The sequence below is a fragment of the Lipomyces chichibuensis genome (assembly GCF_038497645.1).
Source record: "Lipomyces chichibuensis strain CBS 12929 unplaced genomic scaffold V1513scaffold_42, whole genome shotgun sequence".
Lineage (NCBI taxonomy): Eukaryota > Fungi > Ascomycota > Lipomycetes > Lipomycetales > Lipomycetaceae > Lipomyces > Lipomyces chichibuensis.
In genome coordinates, this window is record NW_027117494.1 from 56,415 (window position 1) to 76,882 (window position 20,468).

The 20,468-nt window shown below is 45.4% G+C and overlaps 7 protein-coding genes across 7 annotated transcripts; 5 read left to right on the top strand and 2 right to left on the bottom strand.

The window, feature by feature from the left end:
* The first annotated feature begins 283 nt into the window (after positions 1–283).
* On the top strand, positions 284–2,593 carry V1513DRAFT_451705 (uncharacterized protein). Its single transcript, XM_066899008.1, has 4 exons — positions 284–1,089; positions 1,145–1,865; positions 1,916–2,000; positions 2,051–2,593. The coding sequence occupies exons 1-4, from the start codon at positions 366–368 to the stop codon at positions 2,258–2,260; spliced, it is 1,740 nt and encodes a 579-aa protein (XP_066751408.1). The 5' UTR covers positions 284–365; the 3' UTR covers positions 2,261–2,593.
* On the bottom strand, positions 2,529–4,578 carry V1513DRAFT_419758 (uncharacterized protein). The gene is made up of 4 exons (XM_066895927.1): positions 3,615–4,578; positions 3,378–3,564; positions 3,035–3,325; positions 2,529–2,985 (listed from the first exon to the last, which is right to left on the bottom strand). The coding sequence occupies exons 1-4, from the start codon at positions 4,307–4,309 to the stop codon at positions 2,698–2,700; spliced, it is 1,461 nt and encodes a 486-aa protein (XP_066751409.1). The 5' UTR covers positions 4,310–4,578; the 3' UTR covers positions 2,529–2,697.
* Positions 4,579–6,137: 1,559 nt separating this feature from the next.
* On the top strand, positions 6,138–9,156 carry V1513DRAFT_451711 (kinase-like domain-containing protein). The gene is made up of 7 exons (XM_066899009.1): positions 6,138–6,305; positions 6,362–6,448; positions 6,498–6,599; positions 6,655–6,916; positions 6,981–7,451; positions 7,500–8,136; positions 8,192–9,156. Exons 1-7 carry the CDS (start codon positions 6,241–6,243, stop codon positions 9,034–9,036), a joined length of 2,469 nt encoding a protein of 822 aa, XP_066751410.1. The 5' UTR covers positions 6,138–6,240; the 3' UTR covers positions 9,037–9,156.
* Positions 9,157–9,663: 507 nt separating this feature from the next.
* On the top strand, positions 9,664–12,704 carry V1513DRAFT_451718 (N-acetylglucosaminyl transferase component-domain-containing protein). The gene is made up of 5 exons (XM_066899010.1): positions 9,664–9,841; positions 9,903–10,509; positions 10,564–11,356; positions 11,412–11,774; positions 11,827–12,704. The coding sequence occupies exons 2-5, from the start codon at positions 9,988–9,990 to the stop codon at positions 12,636–12,638; spliced, it is 2,490 nt and encodes an 829-aa protein (XP_066751411.1). The 5' UTR covers positions 9,664–9,841; positions 9,903–9,987; the 3' UTR covers positions 12,639–12,704.
* Positions 12,694–16,708, top strand: V1513DRAFT_466468 (uncharacterized protein). The gene is made up of 2 exons (XM_066900076.1): positions 12,694–14,031; positions 14,082–16,708. The coding sequence occupies exons 1-2, from the start codon at positions 13,164–13,166 to the stop codon at positions 16,580–16,582; spliced, it is 3,369 nt and encodes a 1,122-aa protein (XP_066751412.1). The 5' UTR covers positions 12,694–13,163; the 3' UTR covers positions 16,583–16,708.
* Positions 16,709–16,847: 139 nt separating this feature from the next.
* On the top strand, positions 16,848–17,546 carry V1513DRAFT_451720 (ubiquitin-related modifier 1). The gene is made up of 3 exons (XM_066899011.1): positions 16,848–16,952; positions 17,012–17,179; positions 17,234–17,546. Exons 1-3 carry the CDS (start codon positions 16,924–16,926, stop codon positions 17,349–17,351), a joined length of 315 nt encoding a protein of 104 aa, XP_066751413.1. The 5' UTR covers positions 16,848–16,923; the 3' UTR covers positions 17,352–17,546.
* On the bottom strand, positions 17,318–20,454 carry V1513DRAFT_451722 (uncharacterized protein). The gene has a single exon (XM_066899012.1). It carries the CDS (start codon positions 20,032–20,034, stop codon positions 17,689–17,691), a length of 2,346 nt encoding a protein of 781 aa, XP_066751414.1. The 5' UTR covers positions 20,035–20,454; the 3' UTR covers positions 17,318–17,688.
* Between the last annotated feature and the right edge of the window lie 14 nt (positions 20,455–20,468).

Consider the following 20,468-nt stretch of genomic DNA (forward strand, 5'->3'; position numbering starts at 1 on the left):
AACTAGCCTATCATGTCCCCGTGCTCTACCTTTCAATTCATAAATTGGTTTGTCTCGAACCTAGTCTTGCAGAAAACTCCTTATTGCAGTATATATGAGTTTGCAAATTGCAATGTATATATTCAATCTGACAACACATATGTCCGAGCAATAAACACTAAGTTGCTGTAGGTATTAGTAAATATGTAATATGTTCTGAACTTCTTCATTAAATTTCGGGTTAGGGTTATTTGCGGGACTTCCGCGAGACTTTCTTGCAATTGATTCGATTCCGATATGGGAAAATTTTGGTGCATGTACACTAACCGCATAGGCTCGAAAAAAATGCAATATGTTTATATTACAGGCTTGAAAGTCACGTAATAATGTTTCTATTGCTTCCAAACGAGGTACTAAGCCATGTATTCGAGTATTTGTCGGATCGCGAGTTGTCGCGTTTATCGCGGGTCAACAAGCGACTATTAATGCTCGTACGAAATCCATCTACTTGGAAAATACGATGCCGTCGATGGCAGAATTGGGAAGATGTATCTTTATTGCGGAAATGTCGTTGGTCTCAGCATAATGCACTTGGAGAACATTGGGATTCTACGGACTGGTTGGCAGTGTATTGTCGCAGGTGCAGGATTGACTATAGCGTGCACGCGTTACTGGACTTATACGGCCGAAATGTCAGAAAAGGTTATGCCATGTATGATAATATATTTGGAATGATTACAAGCTATGGGTTGGATGCGCTGGACGCGTTAGTTGCGGCACAAACTGGTGGTAGCGGTTTGGAGAGGTTAGGATACAAGTTCATGGCCAGCCAGGCGGATGGGTATATACGAAGGAGAGAAGGCACCAAGATATGGCTAAAGACTATAAATCAAGAACTTGTTGAATCGAATAATGACAATTTTGATGAATTTTATTGTTCCTTCTCTTATTTTTGCGGGAGCAGTGTCTGCGAGGCGATAATATTGATGGACGATGCAGCTCAGAGTATACACAGGAATATCAGGTTTACGAACGATATGGAATCGTCAGCGGTGGCGAAAGCTATCTGCGAATTTATGGTTGATGAGAATCTAATGGCTGTTTCTGACTGTGAGTTCTTCTCATATAACGGACGAGAGGAACCCTACTAATTATTTATGTCCAGCAACGGAGGGCGAACCGCTAATTCTCCCTGCCCATGACTTTCTATTTGACAGAAGTAAGCGGCATTTTTGGAGTACATGCGGTATATTCTCGGGTATTGCGCGCCGACTGGGTTTTACTTGTGGGCCACTTGGCTTTGTCTTTATTCCGGTCGTAGTAATGTTCCGCAATGACGCTCCCCATGAACGGATATACGTGTCACTCGCGAACACTGGAAAAATTTATTCAAAGGTAGAAGCCTTTAGTATTTTGAGTAAACACTTGGCAGATGTGAAGGATTCTCTGTTGGAAATAGCCTTGTTTGCGACAAGTCTTCGCAACATGAAGTCTTTGGTGGAGTACAATTGTATCACCGGAAATTCGACAAGTGGTCGATCGTGGGACCTGTACGTTGCGCGAGCACTTCGCATTGTTTTGCACCCGCTACAAATGCTCCGCGAGCCGGAATTTGAGGAGCGCTCTATTGCAGATTTTATCACGATATTCCGACGGATGGGATCACGAAACGAACTCAACATCTTTGGAAGCGTTTCATTCATTGAATCAGTTTACTCGAAGTTTGGGCATGAGTACCTTGAAAAGTACTTGCAATCATTTGCGATTGCTTGTCAAAATGCCAATAAAACAATAGAGAGCGAGGAGATGGGAGAATCTGAACCATTTTCAGAAGAGGATGGCAGTCGAAGGAAATTTAAGATTGGTCAGATCGTAAAGTACAATCGGTAATAACCCCCGTTTGTTAGTGGGACCAAAATTAGTGCTGACTTCTTAGATACGTGTGCCATGGCGTCATCGTTTCATACAATGCATACGGTCAAGCTCCTATAGATACGCTAAATCCGGCACATGCAATAGGGGTACGTTGACTCTTGTTATTGTAATCATGCTTCTATTTAATGATAAAAAGCTTTTCTATATAGTCGTTCTCACTACCGGCACGCGCGTCTGCGCTTCTCAGACCAGTTTGGAAAAAGTGAACGTGTTGTCGGTATATACGCGGCAGCATATCAATACGTTGTTCGCGAACATTGACGCCGCTGTGGAGCTGGGTCGATATTTTTCTCGCTTCGATCACGAAAGAGGGGTGTTTGTCGACCACTATCCTGATATTACTTAAGCTTCTACATCCAAAGATATGGCTTGTTACATCACGTTGTGTCGCGCTTGCCGCGGGACATAATGGCCAGATACTAAGGACAGACTTATAATTTCAAGTCTCGTTTGTATTCTCCAATCGTCTTATCTGTACCCGCGGCACTTAAGCATGCCATTACTGCGACCGGAACGACATGAACAGCTAAGATCGGTCGCTGAATCGGGGTTTATTCCTATCATATATAGACTCTATGATCCCTTGCATATTTCTACTACGACATCCTTAGCACTTGTAATTAACAAATGCCATTAGAACGGGAAAAAAAAAATTTGAAGCGTATTTACAATAAATTCATTGCGCACTAAGAAGACTGTAATGACATGTATAAACCCAGCAACCAAATCCGAATCAAACTCCTTCCGACTATGACAAAAAAAAAGGTTTTCTTACTACTTGCTCTAGGTGGCACATTTGTCAAAATCAATATCGTCCTCGTCCATTTGCGATTTCCGATCCTGCAGCTCCCCGTCGTCCTCAGACTCTAGCTCCTGAACACCATTCTCATCTTCATCGTCGCCCAGTGCAATATGCTCGAAATCTTCACTATCGTTTCCCGCAGGCTCAACTGAGAGACTCCTTCGACGCCTATTGAGGCCGAGATCGACGTATCCGTCCGTGTTAATGCTATTTCCTTGGCCGAACATGGGCTCAGATTTTGATATATGTATGAACTTTCGACCTTGAAACTATATGCCGTTAATATCGTCCACTCGCACAATGAATTAACAGACTTACGTTTTCGACTCTTGATATCCAGTCTTTCCAATCGTCCATATTTCGAATTAAGAAACCAATGAGCATACTGGGATCCATGTCTTCCACCTTGATACTTCTAACTCGACGAGTGTGAACAGAAGCAACTTCATCATCCGTATAAGACTCATAATCTGCTCTATATGGCAGTGCTTTTCGAGGATAATGCGGGTCGAAGTAAAAGAAGTTGGAATTTTGATATCCGAAAAAGTAATGTGATGATGAGGGTCGTCCTCCTGCTATGCCGACCGCTTGCGGTATTCGCAGACAAAACTAGACCAGCATTAGGGGAGCCTACAATATCTACAATCGCTTCAGTACGTACCTTCAGTGCCTCATGATATACTGGAGTAATCTTCTCGATCCCTAGACGAATCCCGAGCAAGATCAATGTTGGCTTAAAATCCTCTGGCCCACCTGACACTCGCATGAAGCTATCTTCATAAACATCGCCTGCGTCGCCACCGATATACACCAGTAGACTAGGGTCCTTAAACTTCGAGCAGGTTATTCTAGTCACATCAGAAAAATATTGCAAAGGAAACAGTAATGCAGCACTTACTGCATACACCTTGCCGCAGCGGACGGGCCAAACCACTCGCCAGGATGTTTGCCACATGCAATCCAACCATAATGCACAAAGTTTTGTATAGAAAATGGCGCTTGTGGATCATCCGCAAACCACGAAATAATATTTTTCTCCTCAGTCGATCCAGGCTGCGTATTGTGTAGTGCGATCAGAGTATTGGCTAGCAAGGTCTGTGCAGAGCGGACCATGCAACCCCAGCCGACATCCGAAGTGAACCCAGCTTTGTCATTAATTTGACCACGCAACAGTGATCCAACCGTTATAAGCGACGGTCCATTCGAAGTTCGAGGAATCAAAGGGAAATCTGTTCTATAAGTCATGTAGAGCTTTGATCCGATATTCTGTACGAATGCGGATGGCCACGACATGGTCACCAATTCAGGAACTTCTGGAAGAGGCTGTCCTTCGGAATTTGCTTGTTCCGGCGATGGTGATGACTTTCGTAACGCATTCGATGCATTCGCTAGATAGCTAGACAGCCTTGATTGCGCGGATGCTACTGTGATGTGCTGCGGGACCGCAAGCGGTCGAGATGATGCCGGCCGTGGTGGTGGAGGATCAGGAATCGGTGAATATTCTATACCAAGAGACCATAGCGGGCTCTTGAGATCCGTATTCACAGCCTCTGGATCTAGAAGATAGTTCACAAATCGTTGAATATTGTCCATGCTTAGTATGGTACTTGGGAGTGCTACTCGTTGTGGGAACGATTGTTGATCTCTCCCCCATGCAGACGCAAGGGATCTAAAACCAATGAACTATTCACAGCATATCAGCATAAGTTGTAACTGTAGTCTGCACCTAGAGATAAATCGCTAAGTCGCGTTGTCCGGTTATCTTTCTCCAGTCAAATTAGTAAATCCCATTCAACGACGGCCGGCATCATGAGTTGGATAAGCTACAGTACTATCCCCTTGATAATTGTCACCAGACTGTGACACCTAACCCGAAGTCCGGAACCCAGTGCAAAATTCGGACTTCAGGAACATTTTACTTGTACGGATTTCCGGAGGTTTGCCACGTATCCTGCAACTATACGCGCAATGCGTTAACACGCTCACGGGGCTATCGTGTCAGTTATGCGGGCCTTTTTAACAAAGGCGGTTTAAGCCGCGATCGGTATAAGGCAAAGACGTATGAAATATTAACTCGACAACAAAAGTATTCGCAGTATGAGTGGACCGCCCAGCTGGTCGAGTTCCACGTCTTCAGGTAGCTTGTTTCAGCGCGACATTGGACAATGTGAACAAAAACAGCACGAGATCAGTAATAGCAATCTTTGGCAGATCGTAAACTTACCTCTTGAACATCTTACGAGCTGAAGTTGTGGACTCCGAGATGTCTCAGACGATCAGGGTCGCTCTGATCTGGGGCGGTCGAGCTGGACGAAGTTGCAACGGCCATGAGATGCCAGCTTTTTTTCGTCGGGTGAATTCGCGGTATATTCCTCAGATTGTGTGCTTCTACAGAGCTAGTTGCGCCCGTGGAGGCTTGCCCAGACAGATTCAATCGATCCGTCAGGTTGATCTGATGCTAGCCTTTCTACGGTGGTTACCGTAATGCAAACAGCACCTTCAAGGTCCTGTATGAGGTGCGGTGTCATTTGAGGAGAGGACGGCCGTGCTGAGCTACTCGGCCATCTTGGAGTAGCGAAGTACTGTACTCCGCGGCCTTCCCGACCAAGTAATCGCAGATAGTCTCTCGTTTTTAATTCGACATCTCGTTGATCTGCTTATCCGATTTCATGCTTCTCTGTTATTACTTTCTTCGAAGTGGATGTCAATGAGCTTAGTCAGCAAATTTTGTAATGTGCCAGACCAGTGTTATGGTATTGACAGTTACGGCCATACCAAGAAGAAAACACAGTTCCCCGTCCGATCAACATCAGTTAAGCTTCTTTGGGCCTACTTAGTACTGCGGTGGGAGACCACGCTGGAATCGTAGGTGCTGTAATTATTTTTTAGTGATTCTTGGGACGGTATCGAGTGAGTAAGAGAAATAGTACCCTTCTAGCTATACTACGTGACCCTGGACCAGATATTATTAGTGCTGGGTGGTCATAGCAATCATCTAGAGTTCTGTTTCGGAATTATTCATTAATACTGATGATGCGCAAACGGTAGTTGCAAATGCCGATCACCTAAATCCGTATAGTCGGGCAAAGGATGAAGTTCTTGGGCCAGAAAATCTTAGTTTTATCTAATGCGCGTAGTGTTTCTAACAATGTCGTGCCGACTATATAATTTCTGTTATGTTGGCAGATTCCATTACAAAAACCATTGGCTATGAAGCCTTTTATAGATCTGCAGTGGGTCCAAATTCGTAGTTAAATTGATTAAGTAGTTAATTTGCTTCGCCGGACTGTGCTGGGAAATTATTACCAGTACTTGCACTAAAAGTAATTGACTAACTATTGTAAATATTTCAATAACTTACGTTGGTGTGCGTGACAGACGATAGCTTCCATTAATTTGGAGAGAGTCTGCCAGCGTATGTATTGCACAGGCAACACAAACTTCCTTGCAGCATTCATTTTGCTACAGCTACTCTACAAGTCATCTGTGCAGCATTGAGTCTGTACATATGCATCCACCTTGCGATGGAAGACAAGACCTTTACTTTCTGTCTATCAAAAGACATTAATTTGCCTGTTCAGGTTAAGATGTAGGTTGCGACTTTATGATGTCATGAGTCAATCGCCCTAATCATGCTCGATATAGAGATGAATTGGAGGGCCTAAAACCACCCGTACCATTCACGACGGCATTAGAGGATCCCAAAGTTCGGCATATTGGATCAAATACTAGGTGAGATGGATTGTGCGCTGAAAAATAGTTGCAGCTGACTCGTTTGTAGCTCCACGTCGGATTTGTTCGTTACAGTGCAGCTATTCGCCGATTGCAAGCCATTAACGACACCTGTGATAACCACTCACAAAAATCCAAAGACTGGTCGAAGGTAAAGTTATCGGTAACATAAGAAAGGATGTAAAGTGGTGACTAACGAGCGAAAGATGGAATGAATGGTTGCAGTTGCCCCTTTCTTACTCTCAGCTGCCGGTCTCGTCACAGTTGGCGATAACGATCTGGGATATCGCGGGTTCGCGGAGGATCATTCCGTTTGGCGGAACTACAGTCAAATTATTTGACGACAAGGATTGCACATTGAAGAGGGGACAACACCATCTACATGTATGGCTCGACAAAGAAGCTGATGGGATGGCTAATTCAACGACACCAAGCATTGTCGATGGAGAAGAGGACAGTCTCGCCATGGTAAGTACATGGTTTGACCCATGGTTTTATGTGTTCCGTGAGCTGATTAAATCTAACACTCTAGGTACAGCGAATAAAGCATAACGATTTCAATGAAACAGCACGATTGAACTGGCACGAATATCTAGCTTTCAGACAGCTTGAAAAAGTCCATAATAAGGCGGCGTCGAAAGACTCAAGTTCGCACGCCCTGATCATCGAATTTCCCAGATTCGACTTCCCAGTTTTATTTTCCGACTATTCATACATTTCGACGGAGGCTCCAGAGGTCAATCTTCAAACTGAAGCGGTATTTGAGGAATATCCAGTTGTGACAGTATACGATCCGGATGCGTCGCGGGAGAATGTGGAAGAAACTAAACATCGAAAGCTACTCCGAAGTCATCGGAATATGCTGGATAAGGAGCTCAAGCCAAATCCTCGTGCTCGCGACGAGCTGAATGAGATATTGAATTATCCTCCAGTGCAAGAACTGACTGCCGAAGATAAGAATATGATTTGGAAGTTTAGATACTATTTGACCCGTGACAAAAGAGTACGTATTCGATAAGCGATAGGTTTAGTAAATGCTAACAGCATACAGGCTCTCACGAAGTTTGTCAAGTCAATTACCTGGGATGACCCGCGTGAAACACGGCAAGCTACAGAACTCCTATCGAAATGGAACGAAATTGACGTTGACGATGCGCTCGAACTTCTTGGTCCGTCATTTCGCAATCCTGCAGTGAGGTCATACGCGGTTGACCGACTTCGTAAAGCAGACGATGACGAATTACAGTTGTATCTTCTGCAACTTGTTCAGGCGCTGAAGTTTGATAAAGCTAGTATTGCAAAAGGCAAGAAGTCCAGTTTAGCACGGTTTCTAGAAGGACGGGCGGCTAAAAGCGAGATACTGGGTAATTATTTTCATTGGTATGTGTTTGTCGAGGCCGAGGACAGGGACAGTCGGGCGTTGTACAGGACCATACTATCAGATTTTTTGTCGACACTTGCAGGAATGCCAGACGGAGCCAATCGACTGAAGACATTGGAGCGGCAAAGCAAATTTATCGCGATGTTTTCTGGACTCGCCAGAGAAATTAGATTTTCAAAGGAGTCTCGTCCGAAGAAGATTGATAACCTGCGCAAATTTCTTTCCGACCCGAAGCACGATCTACTAACATTTGATCCATTACCGCTACCTTTGGATGCGAACGTTAATATAATTGGTGTTGTTCCTGGTAGGTTGAAGCTTTGTTAGGTATTGACACCGTGCTCCTGCTAATCCACGTGCAGAGGAGTCCAGTGTGTTCAAGAGTAGTTTGCTTCCACTGCGAATATCATTCAGAACAGAAGACGGTGGCACGTATCCCATTGTTTTTAAGAACGGAGACGATTTGCGACAAGATCAGCTAGTCATACAGATTATTAGCTTGATGGACAAGCTCCTTCGCAAAGAAAATTTAGACCTCAAGTTAACGCCGTATCGCATTTTGGCGACTGGTCCAGTTGATGGATCGATGCAGTATGTCCCCAGCATTTCTCTGGCCGCAGCACTGGTCGACTATCACAGTATTTTAGCATTCCTGAAGGAGCATAATCCTGATCCAAAGGCTCCATTAGGAGTACGGGCAGATGCTATGGACACTTTTATTAAAAGCTGCGCTGGATATTGCGTGATCACGTATCTTCTAGGCGTTGGAGATCGACATTTAGATAATTTACTAATATGCCCAGATGGTCATTTCTTCCATGCAGACTTTGGCTATATTTTGGGTCGTGACCCAAAGCCATTCGCACCGTTAATGAAGCTTCCAATTCAGATTGTTGAAGGTATGGGAGGTGAAACGTCCGAGAACTATCAGAAGTTCAGGAACTACTGTTTTACAGCATACACTACGCTAAGGAAGTCAGCGAACTTGATATTGAATTTGTTTGCTTTGATGGTGGACGCAAATATCCCAGACGTCAAGATTGAGCCGGATAAAGCTGTTTTCAAAGTCAAGGAGAAGTTCTGCCTGGATATGAGCGAAGAGGAAGCGATTGTACACTTTCAGACTCTGATCAATGACAGCGTCAGTGCATTTTTCCCGATGGTTATTGATAGATTACACAATTTTGCACAATATTGGAGGGCATGATAGGGTTTGAGATTTGTATAAATAGATATGGTCGGAATTGGTTTGGTTTGGTTAGGCAAGTTGTATATTAATTCCTTTGACTATGATAATGCATTGCCTGAAAGTCGGCATATATGTGAATCTCGTGTGGTCCTGGTCAATCCCTCACCACCTCTATGGAAAGATCGCGGTGCGGCCTGATGAGACAGCAGTAGCATGCTCATAAAATGGTCTCCAGCAAGTATAAGTAAACAGTATAGTAAAAAATGTTAAACATATGCTACTGGCCAGCTGACGTGAGTGGATTCGCACAGTGCCGGATGAGTACAATTCGGGAGCCAAGTAAGTCATCGTCTTATCGATGCGGCTTGCCTACACAGTCGTACCAAATAACATCATAATCCACTGCCACTGGTCAATCGCATTATTCAACAACGCACGCACAACAAATCTCCAATTGAATATTTCCAGTCCCGACAATATTTTGTTAGTCAAAAGCACGCAGTTCGCGATCATGCCAAAGACCTATACAAACTCATTTTAATGCGCATGGTATCATTCACACTCATTTCAATTCTACTTTTCATAACCGGTTACGTGTCCCACAAGTTTCGAATATTTCAGATTATCAACGAGTTCTTGTTATTTGTTTGGCAAGAAGGAATACTGGTATGGCCAGACTGTGCTTGTTAGAATATGTGTCGCATGTTTCTAAATTATTGATGGTTGATAGGTGCGGTTTGTGAAGGCCTCTAGTGGGCTTACTCTCGTCCTACTGGCCATTTTTATTCCAGTGTGGAAAATCGCCATCCGAGAAGCTGAGAGAGTATGGGTCTTAGATATATTTGTGCATTGCTTTAGAGTGAACTGGTAGCTAATTTTGATAGAATCTGTCTCCGAATCGCAGCATTATATCTGCTCGGGACCAATTACGTCGTCGCGGTAGTTTCTAATTTCTAATAAATCGGCTCAATGGATCATGACATAGACGGTTCACAGAATAAATTGGGAGCAAGGGGTGAAAATCGCCGCAGCAATTTCCACATTCATCTGCCAGCCACTCCATCAATTACGACGTTAACACGGGGAGGCACCTCCATTTCTGGGGCACGATCAGTTCCAGTGTCTTCGGCAAATTCTCCCACCGAAGAAAATATGAAGTCGGATTATTTATCTCTCCGCCATTCTCAATATGGGAGACAACAATATGTACCGGAGCCTACTCGCCGAGATGTCTTCTTGAAAAAAAATATCGGTCTGCATTCATATAAGGTAGGAAAAAGGCGAACAAGAGTTGTTTATAACTATGACGAGATATTTAAATATCGGGAGAGAGTTCAGGCCACTATCAAGCAGAGCGCTGTGCATCCATTCGTTACAAGAGTGTTTTGGCCGACAGACTGTGTGCCACAGTCGCTTGAACCGTCGGTACTAGTTGGCTTTCGTAATTCCAGGTCCGACTATGTTGTGATAGCTATATTTCCTGGAGTAGATGTACGTGCACCACTCTCTAAAAGTGCTTAAGTTTTGTGGCTGACAATGCGCCAGGTTGCAAGAATGGTCGACACATTACGTGGGCGTGAGACACTTGAACAGCGCTTAAGTGAATCTGCAGGTCTGAAAGGGGCGTACGATCCGTCCAAGCTGGATGTGATAGGTACGCTTAATTTTAAATCTAAGCATGGTTTGCCGTTGGTGGTTGAGATGAGCAGTCGAGTGGCAATGCCGCGATTCTATACACAGGAGGTGCCCATTGCTTTCCACAAGGTAAATGGGCACGCCAAGTTGAATGGCGAATACGGCATGAAATCCCGCGCAATGCCTTTCCAAGTTATCTTTTATGAGCGGCCTCTACCTAGACGACTCCAGTATTTTTCCTTCATGCCAATAACACTCGAACTTGCCGACCGCAGTAGTTTTAATGCTGATGATGAAGATCGCAAAAAGTTACGGAGCCGACGACTATTAGTAGATCAAATGACTAAGGACACCATATTTGGATTTCCACAGACAGACGAGGAGAACTGCATAAATAACTGGATTAACGAGATTAATCTGTCTCATGAGCTCGGCACACTACTAGAGAAAGCCGTGTCGTTAGCTGCCGTGCTCCCTTCCGAGTCACAGTCATTGAAGGATCGAATCATGATTGGCACTAAATTATTATTTTCAAAGACTAAAAATTTACTGTCATTTTTGTGGTCATTGCTTCTCATGGCCGTCATGTGGATATTAATAGGTGGCTTAATGTTATACAGAGTCGCCTCGGAAGCGGTTCTGATGATAATTGAATGGCAGCCAAAGTCTAGTATCCCCGCATTGAAAGATATATCGGCGACCAGTGAGTAATTGTTGTCGATAATTCTAACCTCCTGTGTATGCTCACTCTCGTCTAGTACAACAGCTTGACTTGCGGTTGCAGCAAGCGTGCTACTGGCCAATACAGTATATCACGCTCAGAAACCAAAAGAACAATCTGTTCTCGAAGACGACTTTTCATCCAGAATATATTCGGTTTTACAATAGTCTATGGCTGGTCGCGAATGACATTATAATAGGTGCGGCAGTTGGGGCATACATCATTGATAATCGTGATTATATCGTCTCTTTTGTTGATTATTGTATTAATGAAATCTTAACAACCGGACTGCGGAGGACGATAGAGTGGTTGATGGATTGGCCTGGTGGTCTGAAGCTGAATAATGAGCTTGCTGCTTTCTTTGGAGAGCTATTCCTATGGGTCATAGAATTTTGGGGAGGTAGTTGATCCGAGCATTTGACATAATTTGGCACATTGCTAACAAGGATTAGGATATCTGCGAATCTTTAAGCCCTACCTTCCTGACATTGTCTATTTAATAGGCCTCTCCGGATTCGTTGGCGCCACATTTCCAATTGCGCTGATCGCAGATCTCATCTCATTCCTCACAATCCAAATTTATTGCTGCTACCTCGCATCAGCCCGAATCTGCAACTGGCAGCTCACTGTTCTCCTCTCTCTTTTTCATCTTTTCCGCGGAAAACGGCGCAACGTTCTACGTAATCGTATCGACTCTTGCGATTATGACCTCGATCAACTACTTATTGGGACATTGTTATTTACATTGCTTACGTTCCTGTTGCCTACCGTTTTGGTGTTTTACTTGACGTTTGCGTGTGCGCGGCTTGGTATCATAATAATCAACGCAATGTTGGAGAGCTCTTTAGCGTTGTTAAACCATTTCCCGTTGTTTGCAATAATGTTGAGATTAAAAGACTCGAAGCGACTGCCAGGTGGTATTGAATTTGATTTGGTAGAGGAGAGAGCGGTAGGCGAAGAGAACCGCATGGATACCGTTTATATCCGGCTCAAGCCAATTGCGCTGCCAGTTACGGCTATGTTCCAGCAATACTTTCTTCTGAGCAAGCGCATTCAGCGGCATTACCTCTCCTTGAGAGTAATTGCATTGTTACTCACAGGCCAGTTTGTTCCGATTCAACGGAGCAGGTTGTACAGTCTTCAATATTCTATGTTGCCTGAAAATCGGTTTGGAATTTGGGAGTTATGGTTCCGGCTTCACGATTTCAGCGTTACTGTACGGGCAGAAGTGAAGGAAAAGTTTGCCTTGATTACCAGCAGATAATTGTGCTTAATCTTTGTGTAATATTTTCTTATTAGAAATTTTAATATAATGTGACATAATATTTACATGGTTGCAGTGTACTAATGACACCACAATTACTGCTCTTTCGAAGTTACCTTTCCTGATTTTGTTAGGATGTCCACTTCAGAGTTAGCATGAGCTGTGGACTTGGACTTCTATTCCACGTAATTACATATCAACGTAGAAGCTAGCTGAAGGAGTGAAATATTTGCATACTGCGTACGTTTGTTTCTAATCGCGAAGGCACTTTAAGATCTACCCAGGTAGAGACGCGTTCAGTTCGCGATAAAAATTAAAGTTTTGAGTGATCCACGCCAAAAAATTTATGATGAACCCGTAATTGGGCCCCGCTCCGGACACATTCACAATTCCATTCCAACGATTCGTAATTGTCGAGAAATACACGATATTGTCATTTGGGAATAAGTTCTTACGCATGAATTTTTAAAATCCGCAGGCATCTCGACACAGACGACAGCAGTTCGCGGCCGACTCATGCAGTAAATGAAACCCAAGAAGCTGCTACATCTTGGATCGTCGCCGGCACTTATCTCGTCTGGCCAGCGTCAGTGGCCCAAGAGACACAATACTACACGGACTACTCATTATCCACCAGCTGAATTGCGCCGGCGGAAGCGGGCGGAGAGGAGGGATGGTGGTGGGCCGTGGATTGGAGAAACGTGTTTGTTTTTGGTCTATCGACGGTTTTGCAGTTCTTCAAAGATTTGGCTCAGCGACCACAGTGTGAAATATGGAAAGGACGAATTGTATGTGGTACCTACGAAGACTAAGAAAAGGATGGACATCGAGCAACAGGCAAATCTCTTGACGCCGCTGGAGCGAGCAGTCGAAGCAGCTGCTGAACGCGCCGGGACGTCGAAGTGGAAACTAAAGGCTTTGGTAGCCCAATACATGGCTCCTAGTTCTGCGATAGGAATGACAGTTATACAAGATCCGAATGAACCATTCGAACAGCCGGAGAGCATATGGGCCAGCAATCCAGAGTGGGAGCAGGTGGAGAGATGGGCCCCCTCAGTAGTACCTAGGGTAGCTAGGACTGATAGTCGCAGCCCTTTACGTCGGATAAAGGACTACTTATCAAAGTTTGAGATGACATTAGCTGAGCAAATGCCGAGTTTTGACCAACTGGATAAGTCCGGATATAAAGATCGGAAGTTGAAATCAAGCAATAGATATTACGACGTGATATATCACTCTGAACACATATCCGCAATAGCAGACATTCTTTACCAGCAAGTAAACAATATAGAAGAGTCTGAAGCAAAGGAGATCCAGAACGTTACAAGGCATCCAGACGTGCTTCGTGAGGCAATCGGTCGCCCGTTGGAATCGGCGGGGAATACATTTATTGGTAAGCATCAGCTGTAGTGTAATCGGATGAGTCATATTAAGCCGTCTTAGAAAAGGTGATGTCGGTTCTCGAATTCTACGCTGGCGATGCACGTCTGCCAGAAGGATACCAAAAGCGACTGAATGCCGTTCAACTCCGTCTGCAGCTAATCGAGTCCACAATTTCACGAGAGGACCTCATCGATGCCATGCGTTTTCTATTTAAGCAAGAACAGCCGGATTTCCGCTTGGCAGAACTTATCGTTGGACATCTGTGTGGTCACGGCATGTTCAAAGAAATCATTTCTCTTACGATCCGACTTTTTGATTTTGCTGCAGCGCAGGAAGTTATCCGGTCCGCGTTATTCAATCGAGTTTCGAATCCGAATTTTGCATTTGCCAATATTTTTCGTGCATGCATTGCGTCCGGCAATGGAAATTTCGCGAAGCATTTGCTCGCCGAGATATCCTCGGAGGTCGATCGTACTGGAAGAAATTTCCTAACGGACAAGTACGGACCTCAAGATATTCAAAGACTGGAGGATGAGCTCATGGCGCGCGCACAGCTGGAGTTGGCAATGATGAATACGGAGGATAAAGAGTCGCTGCAGTCGCTGATAGTCGAACGGGATACTCGTTCATTTATATTGGACAATGAATCAACATTCCTCATTGCTTTAATTCAGCTCACTCGGATAGGAGCATATTCGGATATGATAGCGTTGCTTGAGGCATCCCACTTTCCAGATGTAGCGTTCGCAATCCAAGAAATCGCAAGGAGACTACCTTTGTTTCTCGAGCGCGATATGGTCGGCGACGAGTTTGTCGAGAAATTCACATTAATTGCTGCGAATAAGTTGCATGATATGAAGGGCTCGTGTGACTGCCTCGCGTCAGTTGCACAAATGGCCAATGCGAACTCAGCTCTCCGTCTCTGGAATGCCATTGTATACTGCGATCCTGAGGCCACGACATCATCCAGTCCGATAGTTTACGAAGGATTACCGAAGAATCGAGAATTACTGACCGCGGATCTCATTAAAGCATTTGGTATTCAGGCAATGCGGTTGAACAATTGGGATATCTGCGTGCGAATCATACGCACGAAGACTACCGGCCCCGTGCGTGCTCAGATTGATCCGTCGTTCATTGCATCGACTATTGAGAATGTGCTTATTGCGGCAGACAATAGTACTTTCTCTAAGCTGACAGAGGAAGGTGCCATTCAATATGCTGCTGAGATTCTAACTTCGCCGGTCGCTGATACCGCTCGAAAGGCAATATTACTGATTACTGAGCGATTCCTTACCGGACATATCGTTATCTCGAAGCAAAAGAAGGGTCAGTTCATGACACTGTTGATGGGCACATTGCAACGGGCAGGATATTACGTGAGTAATCCGTATGCGGCCAATATTCTTGCACTTTTGAAACAGACAAATGTGAGAGTTCAAGAGGATATCATCCAACGGTATGGAAGTTTGCTTATCCCGACGCATCTTCGTCAGCTCGTTTTCGAACACATTGATCGTAATCGAGCAACAGGAGATTACAACGAAAATGTGATATACGCGTTCATTGAACAAGCTATCCATCATAAAACAAGTACACGGTCCAAGGTTACCAGTACCGTGATTGCGACACTGAAGAGTATGTTGCGCTCAGAACGTCCAACGGCGCCGTCCCGTCGCAATAACATTTATACGACTGCACCAAATACGGTCGCGAATTCAGACCCGGAATCTCTTACGCAGCGTGCAGACTATGCTATCAAAGTCATCAGTCGGCTGCACAGAGAATGGCGGGTGAGCAAAGAGATCACATATTGGCTTCTGCAATGCCTTATTCTCCACCGCCAATTCGAGCCAGCAATCAAGGCATTCAGGACTACCAGGAAGACTATGTATCCACAGCAGCTATTCGAAATCTTCCAAACTACAGCTATTGTGGCTAGAAGACCGGATATAGCGTTACAAGCGCGGTACGAGGAACTAGTCAGATACCAGCACCAGCGTCGAAGTTTTGTTGAACGTCTGCTTCGGATGACGTATGGTCTTTTGGAAGACGATGGTCTAAAGGGATTGCAAGGCGACTGGGGCGTGCGATATTGGAGCGCCTTGCTGTTCCGGACGATCGGCAAGAAAGACAGCACAGCTTCATTTGCGTCGAATTTGATCCGAGGAACCTTTAATGATGGGTCCCGACAGTTGACATCGAATTTGAACGATAGAGACGCGCGCTTGAGCAGTGCATCACGGCAGATTGTGGACGATGCGAGATTCACGCATGCGTTGGACTGGACTGTTTTTAGTTCCGCTAATGATTGGAAGTTTCCTTTTGCGGTCTGGCGCACACGATTGGATGATTTGTACGTTAGAGCATCGCCGCGTGCGACCGAAGAAGAATTAAAAGAACTAACCATGAGATATGATTATTTATGTGCAAGGTTACAGCATTATGAAGAACTATCCCTGTGGTGGAATAACGAATTTAGGCTGATTTTGAGGGGTCCACGGAGATGGGCTAAAGTGCATATTGAGGAGGCATTGGAAAGAGGCAAGCGGAAGTCATAAAATAGGTATTGTAAATATAGAGGGATGGTTGTGTATATAATTGTGCATATATTTTGCATATTATCATGTATTGCTATTGCTATGGTTATTGCATTATTTACAATTTGAATCGATTTTGAATATTCAATTAGTGATAATCTTTGTGGGCTGCAGCAAAATAACTCAATCAGGGCAATGTCTGACAAAATGGACTAGCGCCGAAGCTTACTCAGGACTAGCGCATATTGGTCTCAAGATGCCCCTCCAATTTTGTCGCGCTTTCAAACATGAACGAACACTAAATTTCAGATGGATCAACCCACAATCGATCACACAGTTCGCTTTGAGCATCGGCTACCATAATGGTTGTTTCCCTAACGGTCGAATTCTCGTATGCAATTGTCTATAAAACGAAACTTGCAAATATCGAGCTAACTAGTCATAACTTAGTGGCGGTTTGGAAGCTTTATTCGACAACTCTCGATCAATAAATCTCTCGCTGGCTCCGCGCGACGGCTCGCAAACTTCGCCTACAATTGCCGATCTCGTTGTTCATTTATGTGAGAAAGTCATGACTGATAAACGAAGAGAATTGTTTGTTATAGATGGTTATCATGTGTACGTTTGATGACCATACTTCAGTGGATACATTTATGGACTAATAGTATTTAGCCGGCCGGGTATACTTGTTCTGATAAACGATGCAGACTGGGAGTTGGAGGGCGAGGAGGAATATGTGATTCAACAAGGAGATCAGATTCTATTTGCATCAACATTGCACGGCGGCTAGCCGGGCCATGGGTCTATATACAGCATTGCAACTGAGCGTATCATAGATAGTGTCGCCATTGCAATTTAGTTCGTATATGATTGTATATTAGTGTACCAAAAGCATATTCGGAACAATCATGGAGTGCGTAACTCGCGTACTTTGATCTTTCCGGCACTCGTCTTTCGAGTACAAGGGCTCTAAATTAATGACAAAGGGGTTAACCCAAAATGCAAAAGCGACTAAGAACAAGACACATGAATTAACGCCCGAATCCCGTCTATAAGGAAACTAATCACAAAACCAGGGAAATGCAAATAAAAGTCACCCCAATCTGTCAATCAACTTTTCTTGTAATTTACAAAAAGACTTGTCCATCGTCGCTGCTTGCACTTGCTGCTTCCTCATACCCACCCACACTTTGTCTGCTCACGAAGCTCTCGCCGCTTGCAAATTTGACTAACTGCGATCCGTGTTCGGAGGCGTCAGCATTCGAAGTCCGCCGCCATTGTCTCTCTGCTCCGGGAACTATTTCGAAATGCTGTGAAGACTGCTCGCTGACTGAACTACTATACTCTTGGTCAAGTTCGTTACTGTCGTCGTCTTCCTGATGTATAGTTGGCGGACCAACTAGCCCAACCATATCGTCGGCGATATCCTCTTCACGAACGGCACGCAGTCGTGATGGACTATCACCAGATGATGTCGAATATGGTCCGATAGTTGAACTGCTGCCGCTGCCGGATTCACTGCGGGAAGCGCTGCGGTGCCGGCTATGTCGGCGACTGGCCAAACCCGCGATATCGCCTTGACTAGACTCGACTAGTCTCACGCTAAATATCTCGTTGGTAGCGACAGTCGCAAGGCTCGCTAGTGAGTCGCGTATTGATGAGCGTGACGAAAACATCCGCGACCGCCGGGGTCGACTTGGGTTGTCGGAGTCGTGTGGAATGACGAATCCGTCGTCAGCGATGTGTGGTTGTTTCTCGAGATCAGAGTACGACCGTCTGTGCGAGGAAAACACGGACATTCCAGCGAGACGGCGCGGAGGAGACCAAGTTCTGCTTGGACGTGATGGTGGAGGCAACGGCCAGTTGTCCTCAATCGGAATCGGCTTGGAGATATGACTGCGGCCTGATGACGGTGAAAATTGGGTGGCTGAAGAATCCTGTGAACGACGGCGCCGACCGGAAACTCCACCTAAACAACAGCAGTACCAGACGACGATACCCGCGCCGATGACCGCGAGCGGAATGATGATTCCGCATACTATTGCCACAGTCTTGCTGCTTGTCTTAGAATTCGATCCAGCACTAGTTGATAAAGTAGATGCAGTCGGACTAGGAGCAGCGGATGAGGATAGGGAATGTGATGACGTTGCAGTTGCGGATGGCGTCGCCGACGATGCGGATGCGGATGTCGTCGAAGTGACTACGGTACCCTTTCCGATAACGAAGAACTGAGCAGTCTGCTTAGACCCACTCTTAGTCGCGACGCTAACAATAACTTCGACATTATCAAGATCATTTGGGACCTGGCCAGAGAACTTGAATGTACTTTGGTCAAACGACAACCACGTGGACGCACTAGATGGAACATATGTGGCCGATACGCTGTTGATATCTGAACTGGACGACAGTGAAAGTGTGTAGTTAAAGTCTTGGCCCCGCTCAGCTGTAACATTCTTAAGACCCGAAGTACCAAAGACAGATGAGGAGGAGTCAGACGACATGACGATGACATCAATCGAGACGTCAACTTCGTCGCCATACACGTCGATAATCGTAACTGTAACCTGCGTGTCCTCGCCAACATCTGTTTCATTTTGAGGAGTACCGAAAAGTGTAAGCGTTTCGTTGTCAAAATTCATCCAGGCTTGAGTGCCGTTGATACTAACACTCGTAATGTTACTGCTTGAGATATTCGTTCCGTCTAATGTAACGTCCAAAGGTTGCTCAAACAACTTGCCCTCGGTGGCATTTACGACCACTGAGTGAGCTTGTAGAGAATGGTGTCCGACGATAATGCTGAACGAAGATTCGGCTGCGGAGTAGCCGGGAATATCCGTCGCAACGAGTACGAAGTTAAACTCGAGCGGTGGAGCGATGGACGACGACAAGGCAGGGGCTGTTCCCTCAAACGTCACCGAATCACTGTGAAATGTAACCCAGCTAGGAAGTGGCGTTCTTCCAGAAAACAGGCCGTAGACAGCTGAGACATTGCCTTTAAAGGTGTCGTCTGCGAACTCGAGCGAGAACCTGGCCCCGGGAGTCAACGAGATGCCAGTTCCCGAGTAAGACGTGTAGTTCTCCTTCAGCTGTTCGGAGCACGTTATCGCAACAGATGGGGCGGTTGCACTACTGACGGCAATAGAAACAGTAGCTGACGCATTTGTGTTGTCGCTCGAATCAGTCGCAGTCAGAGTGAACGAGGGAAAGCCGACGTCCGACGACGAGGTCGGAGTTCCACTGAATTCAAGCGTCGAGTCGTCGAACACTAGCCACTGCGGAAGATTGCTTGCGGAATAGGTCAAGTTAGTGCCAGCAGTCGTCTTGAAAGTGTAGGCAGAGAGTGTAAACGAGTACGCCTCCTGCAATCGCGCAACCGGAGGGTACTGATCTGAGACAGGGTAGTCCAGAGACGGCTGAGCGAGGACAGTTAGTCCGGCGCAGAGAACGAGTAGCAAGAGATCAATGCACTTCATGGCGGCCGATTCTGATTGCAAATTCGCGAGAAAACGTAGGAAAAAGAAGAAAGAGAAGAAGAAGACGGGATACCTTGCTGAATAAAGGGGAGGAGCCCCTGTCTGGCGTTGAGCAAAGAACTAACACCAATGCTTGCGCCGCGCACACGAAGCGAGCCTTGTTAATGAATTGTTGAGGATGTCGGATGGTGCTAATGCAGGGCATCGCAGCCTTGTTGCAAGGGGCCAAACCTACGAAGTCGACGCGAGACGCGAGAAAACGCGTCCCGAGCGCGTCCCCCGCGCGTCAATTCTCATTCAGGAATGCAAGCTATTCCTATCTAGGCAGGTCAGCTGCCTCTTCGAGCAGAGAAATGGCCATTAGCGATAACGACTCGGGGCCATTTAATTGCACCGCAGTAACCGCTAACCCTAAAGGAGTCTAAGGGTGATCA

Bases quoted from the DNA above. Each gene is read 5' to 3' on its own strand.
- V1513DRAFT_451705 (XM_066899008.1), top strand. From the start codon at position 366: ATGTTTCTATTGCTTCCAAACGAGGTACTAAGCCATGTATTCGAGTAT. The intron at 1,866-1,915 runs GTAATAACCCCC...CTGACTTCTTAG, and splicing joins CAGATCGTAAAGTACAATCG to ATACGTGTGCCATGGCGTCA. The intron at 2,001-2,050 runs GTACGTTGACTC...AATGATAAAAAG, and splicing joins ATCCGGCACATGCAATAGGG to CTTTTCTATATAGTCGTTCT.
- V1513DRAFT_419758 (XM_066895927.1), bottom strand. From the start codon at position 4,309: ATGGACAATATTCAACGATTTGTGAACTATCTTCTAGATCCAGAGGCT. The intron at 3,565-3,614 runs GTAAGTGCTGCA...TGATGTGACTAG, and splicing joins GCTGCGGCAAGGTGTATGCA to AATAACCTGCTCGAAGTTTA. The intron at 2,986-3,034 runs GTAAGTCTGTTA...AACGGCATATAG, and splicing joins GGATATCAAGAGTCGAAAAC to TTTCAAGGTCGAAAGTTCAT.
- V1513DRAFT_451711 (XM_066899009.1), top strand. From the start codon at position 6,241: ATGGAAGACAAGACCTTTACTTTCTGTCTATCAAAAGACATTAATTTG. The intron at 6,306-6,361 runs GTAGGTTGCGAC...TGCTCGATATAG, and splicing joins TTGCCTGTTCAGGTTAAGAT to AGATGAATTGGAGGGCCTAA. The intron at 7,452-7,499 runs GTACGTATTCGA...AACAGCATACAG, and splicing joins ATTTGACCCGTGACAAAAGA to GCTCTCACGAAGTTTGTCAA.
- V1513DRAFT_451718 (XM_066899010.1), top strand. From the start codon at position 9,988: ATGGATCATGACATAGACGGTTCACAGAATAAATTGGGAGCAAGGGGT. The intron at 11,357-11,411 runs GTGAGTAATTGT...ACTCTCGTCTAG, and splicing joins GAAAGATATATCGGCGACCA to TACAACAGCTTGACTTGCGG. The intron at 11,775-11,826 runs GTAGTTGATCCG...AACAAGGATTAG, and splicing joins GGTCATAGAATTTTGGGGAG to GATATCTGCGAATCTTTAAG.
- V1513DRAFT_466468 (XM_066900076.1), top strand. From the start codon at position 13,164: ATGAAACCCAAGAAGCTGCTACATCTTGGATCGTCGCCGGCACTTATC. The intron at 14,032-14,081 runs GTAAGCATCAGC...AAGCCGTCTTAG, and splicing joins GGCGGGGAATACATTTATTG to AAAAGGTGATGTCGGTTCTC.
- V1513DRAFT_451720 (XM_066899011.1), top strand. From the start codon at position 16,924: ATGGTTGTTTCCCTAACGGTCGAATTCTC. The intron at 16,953-17,011 runs GTATGCAATTGT...GTCATAACTTAG, and splicing joins TCCCTAACGGTCGAATTCTC to TGGCGGTTTGGAAGCTTTAT. The intron at 17,180-17,233 runs GTACGTTTGATG...AATAGTATTTAG, and splicing joins GTTATAGATGGTTATCATGT to CCGGCCGGGTATACTTGTTC.
- V1513DRAFT_451722 (XM_066899012.1), bottom strand. From the start codon at position 20,034: ATGAAGTGCATTGATCTCTTGCTACTCGTTCTCTGCGCCGGACTAACT.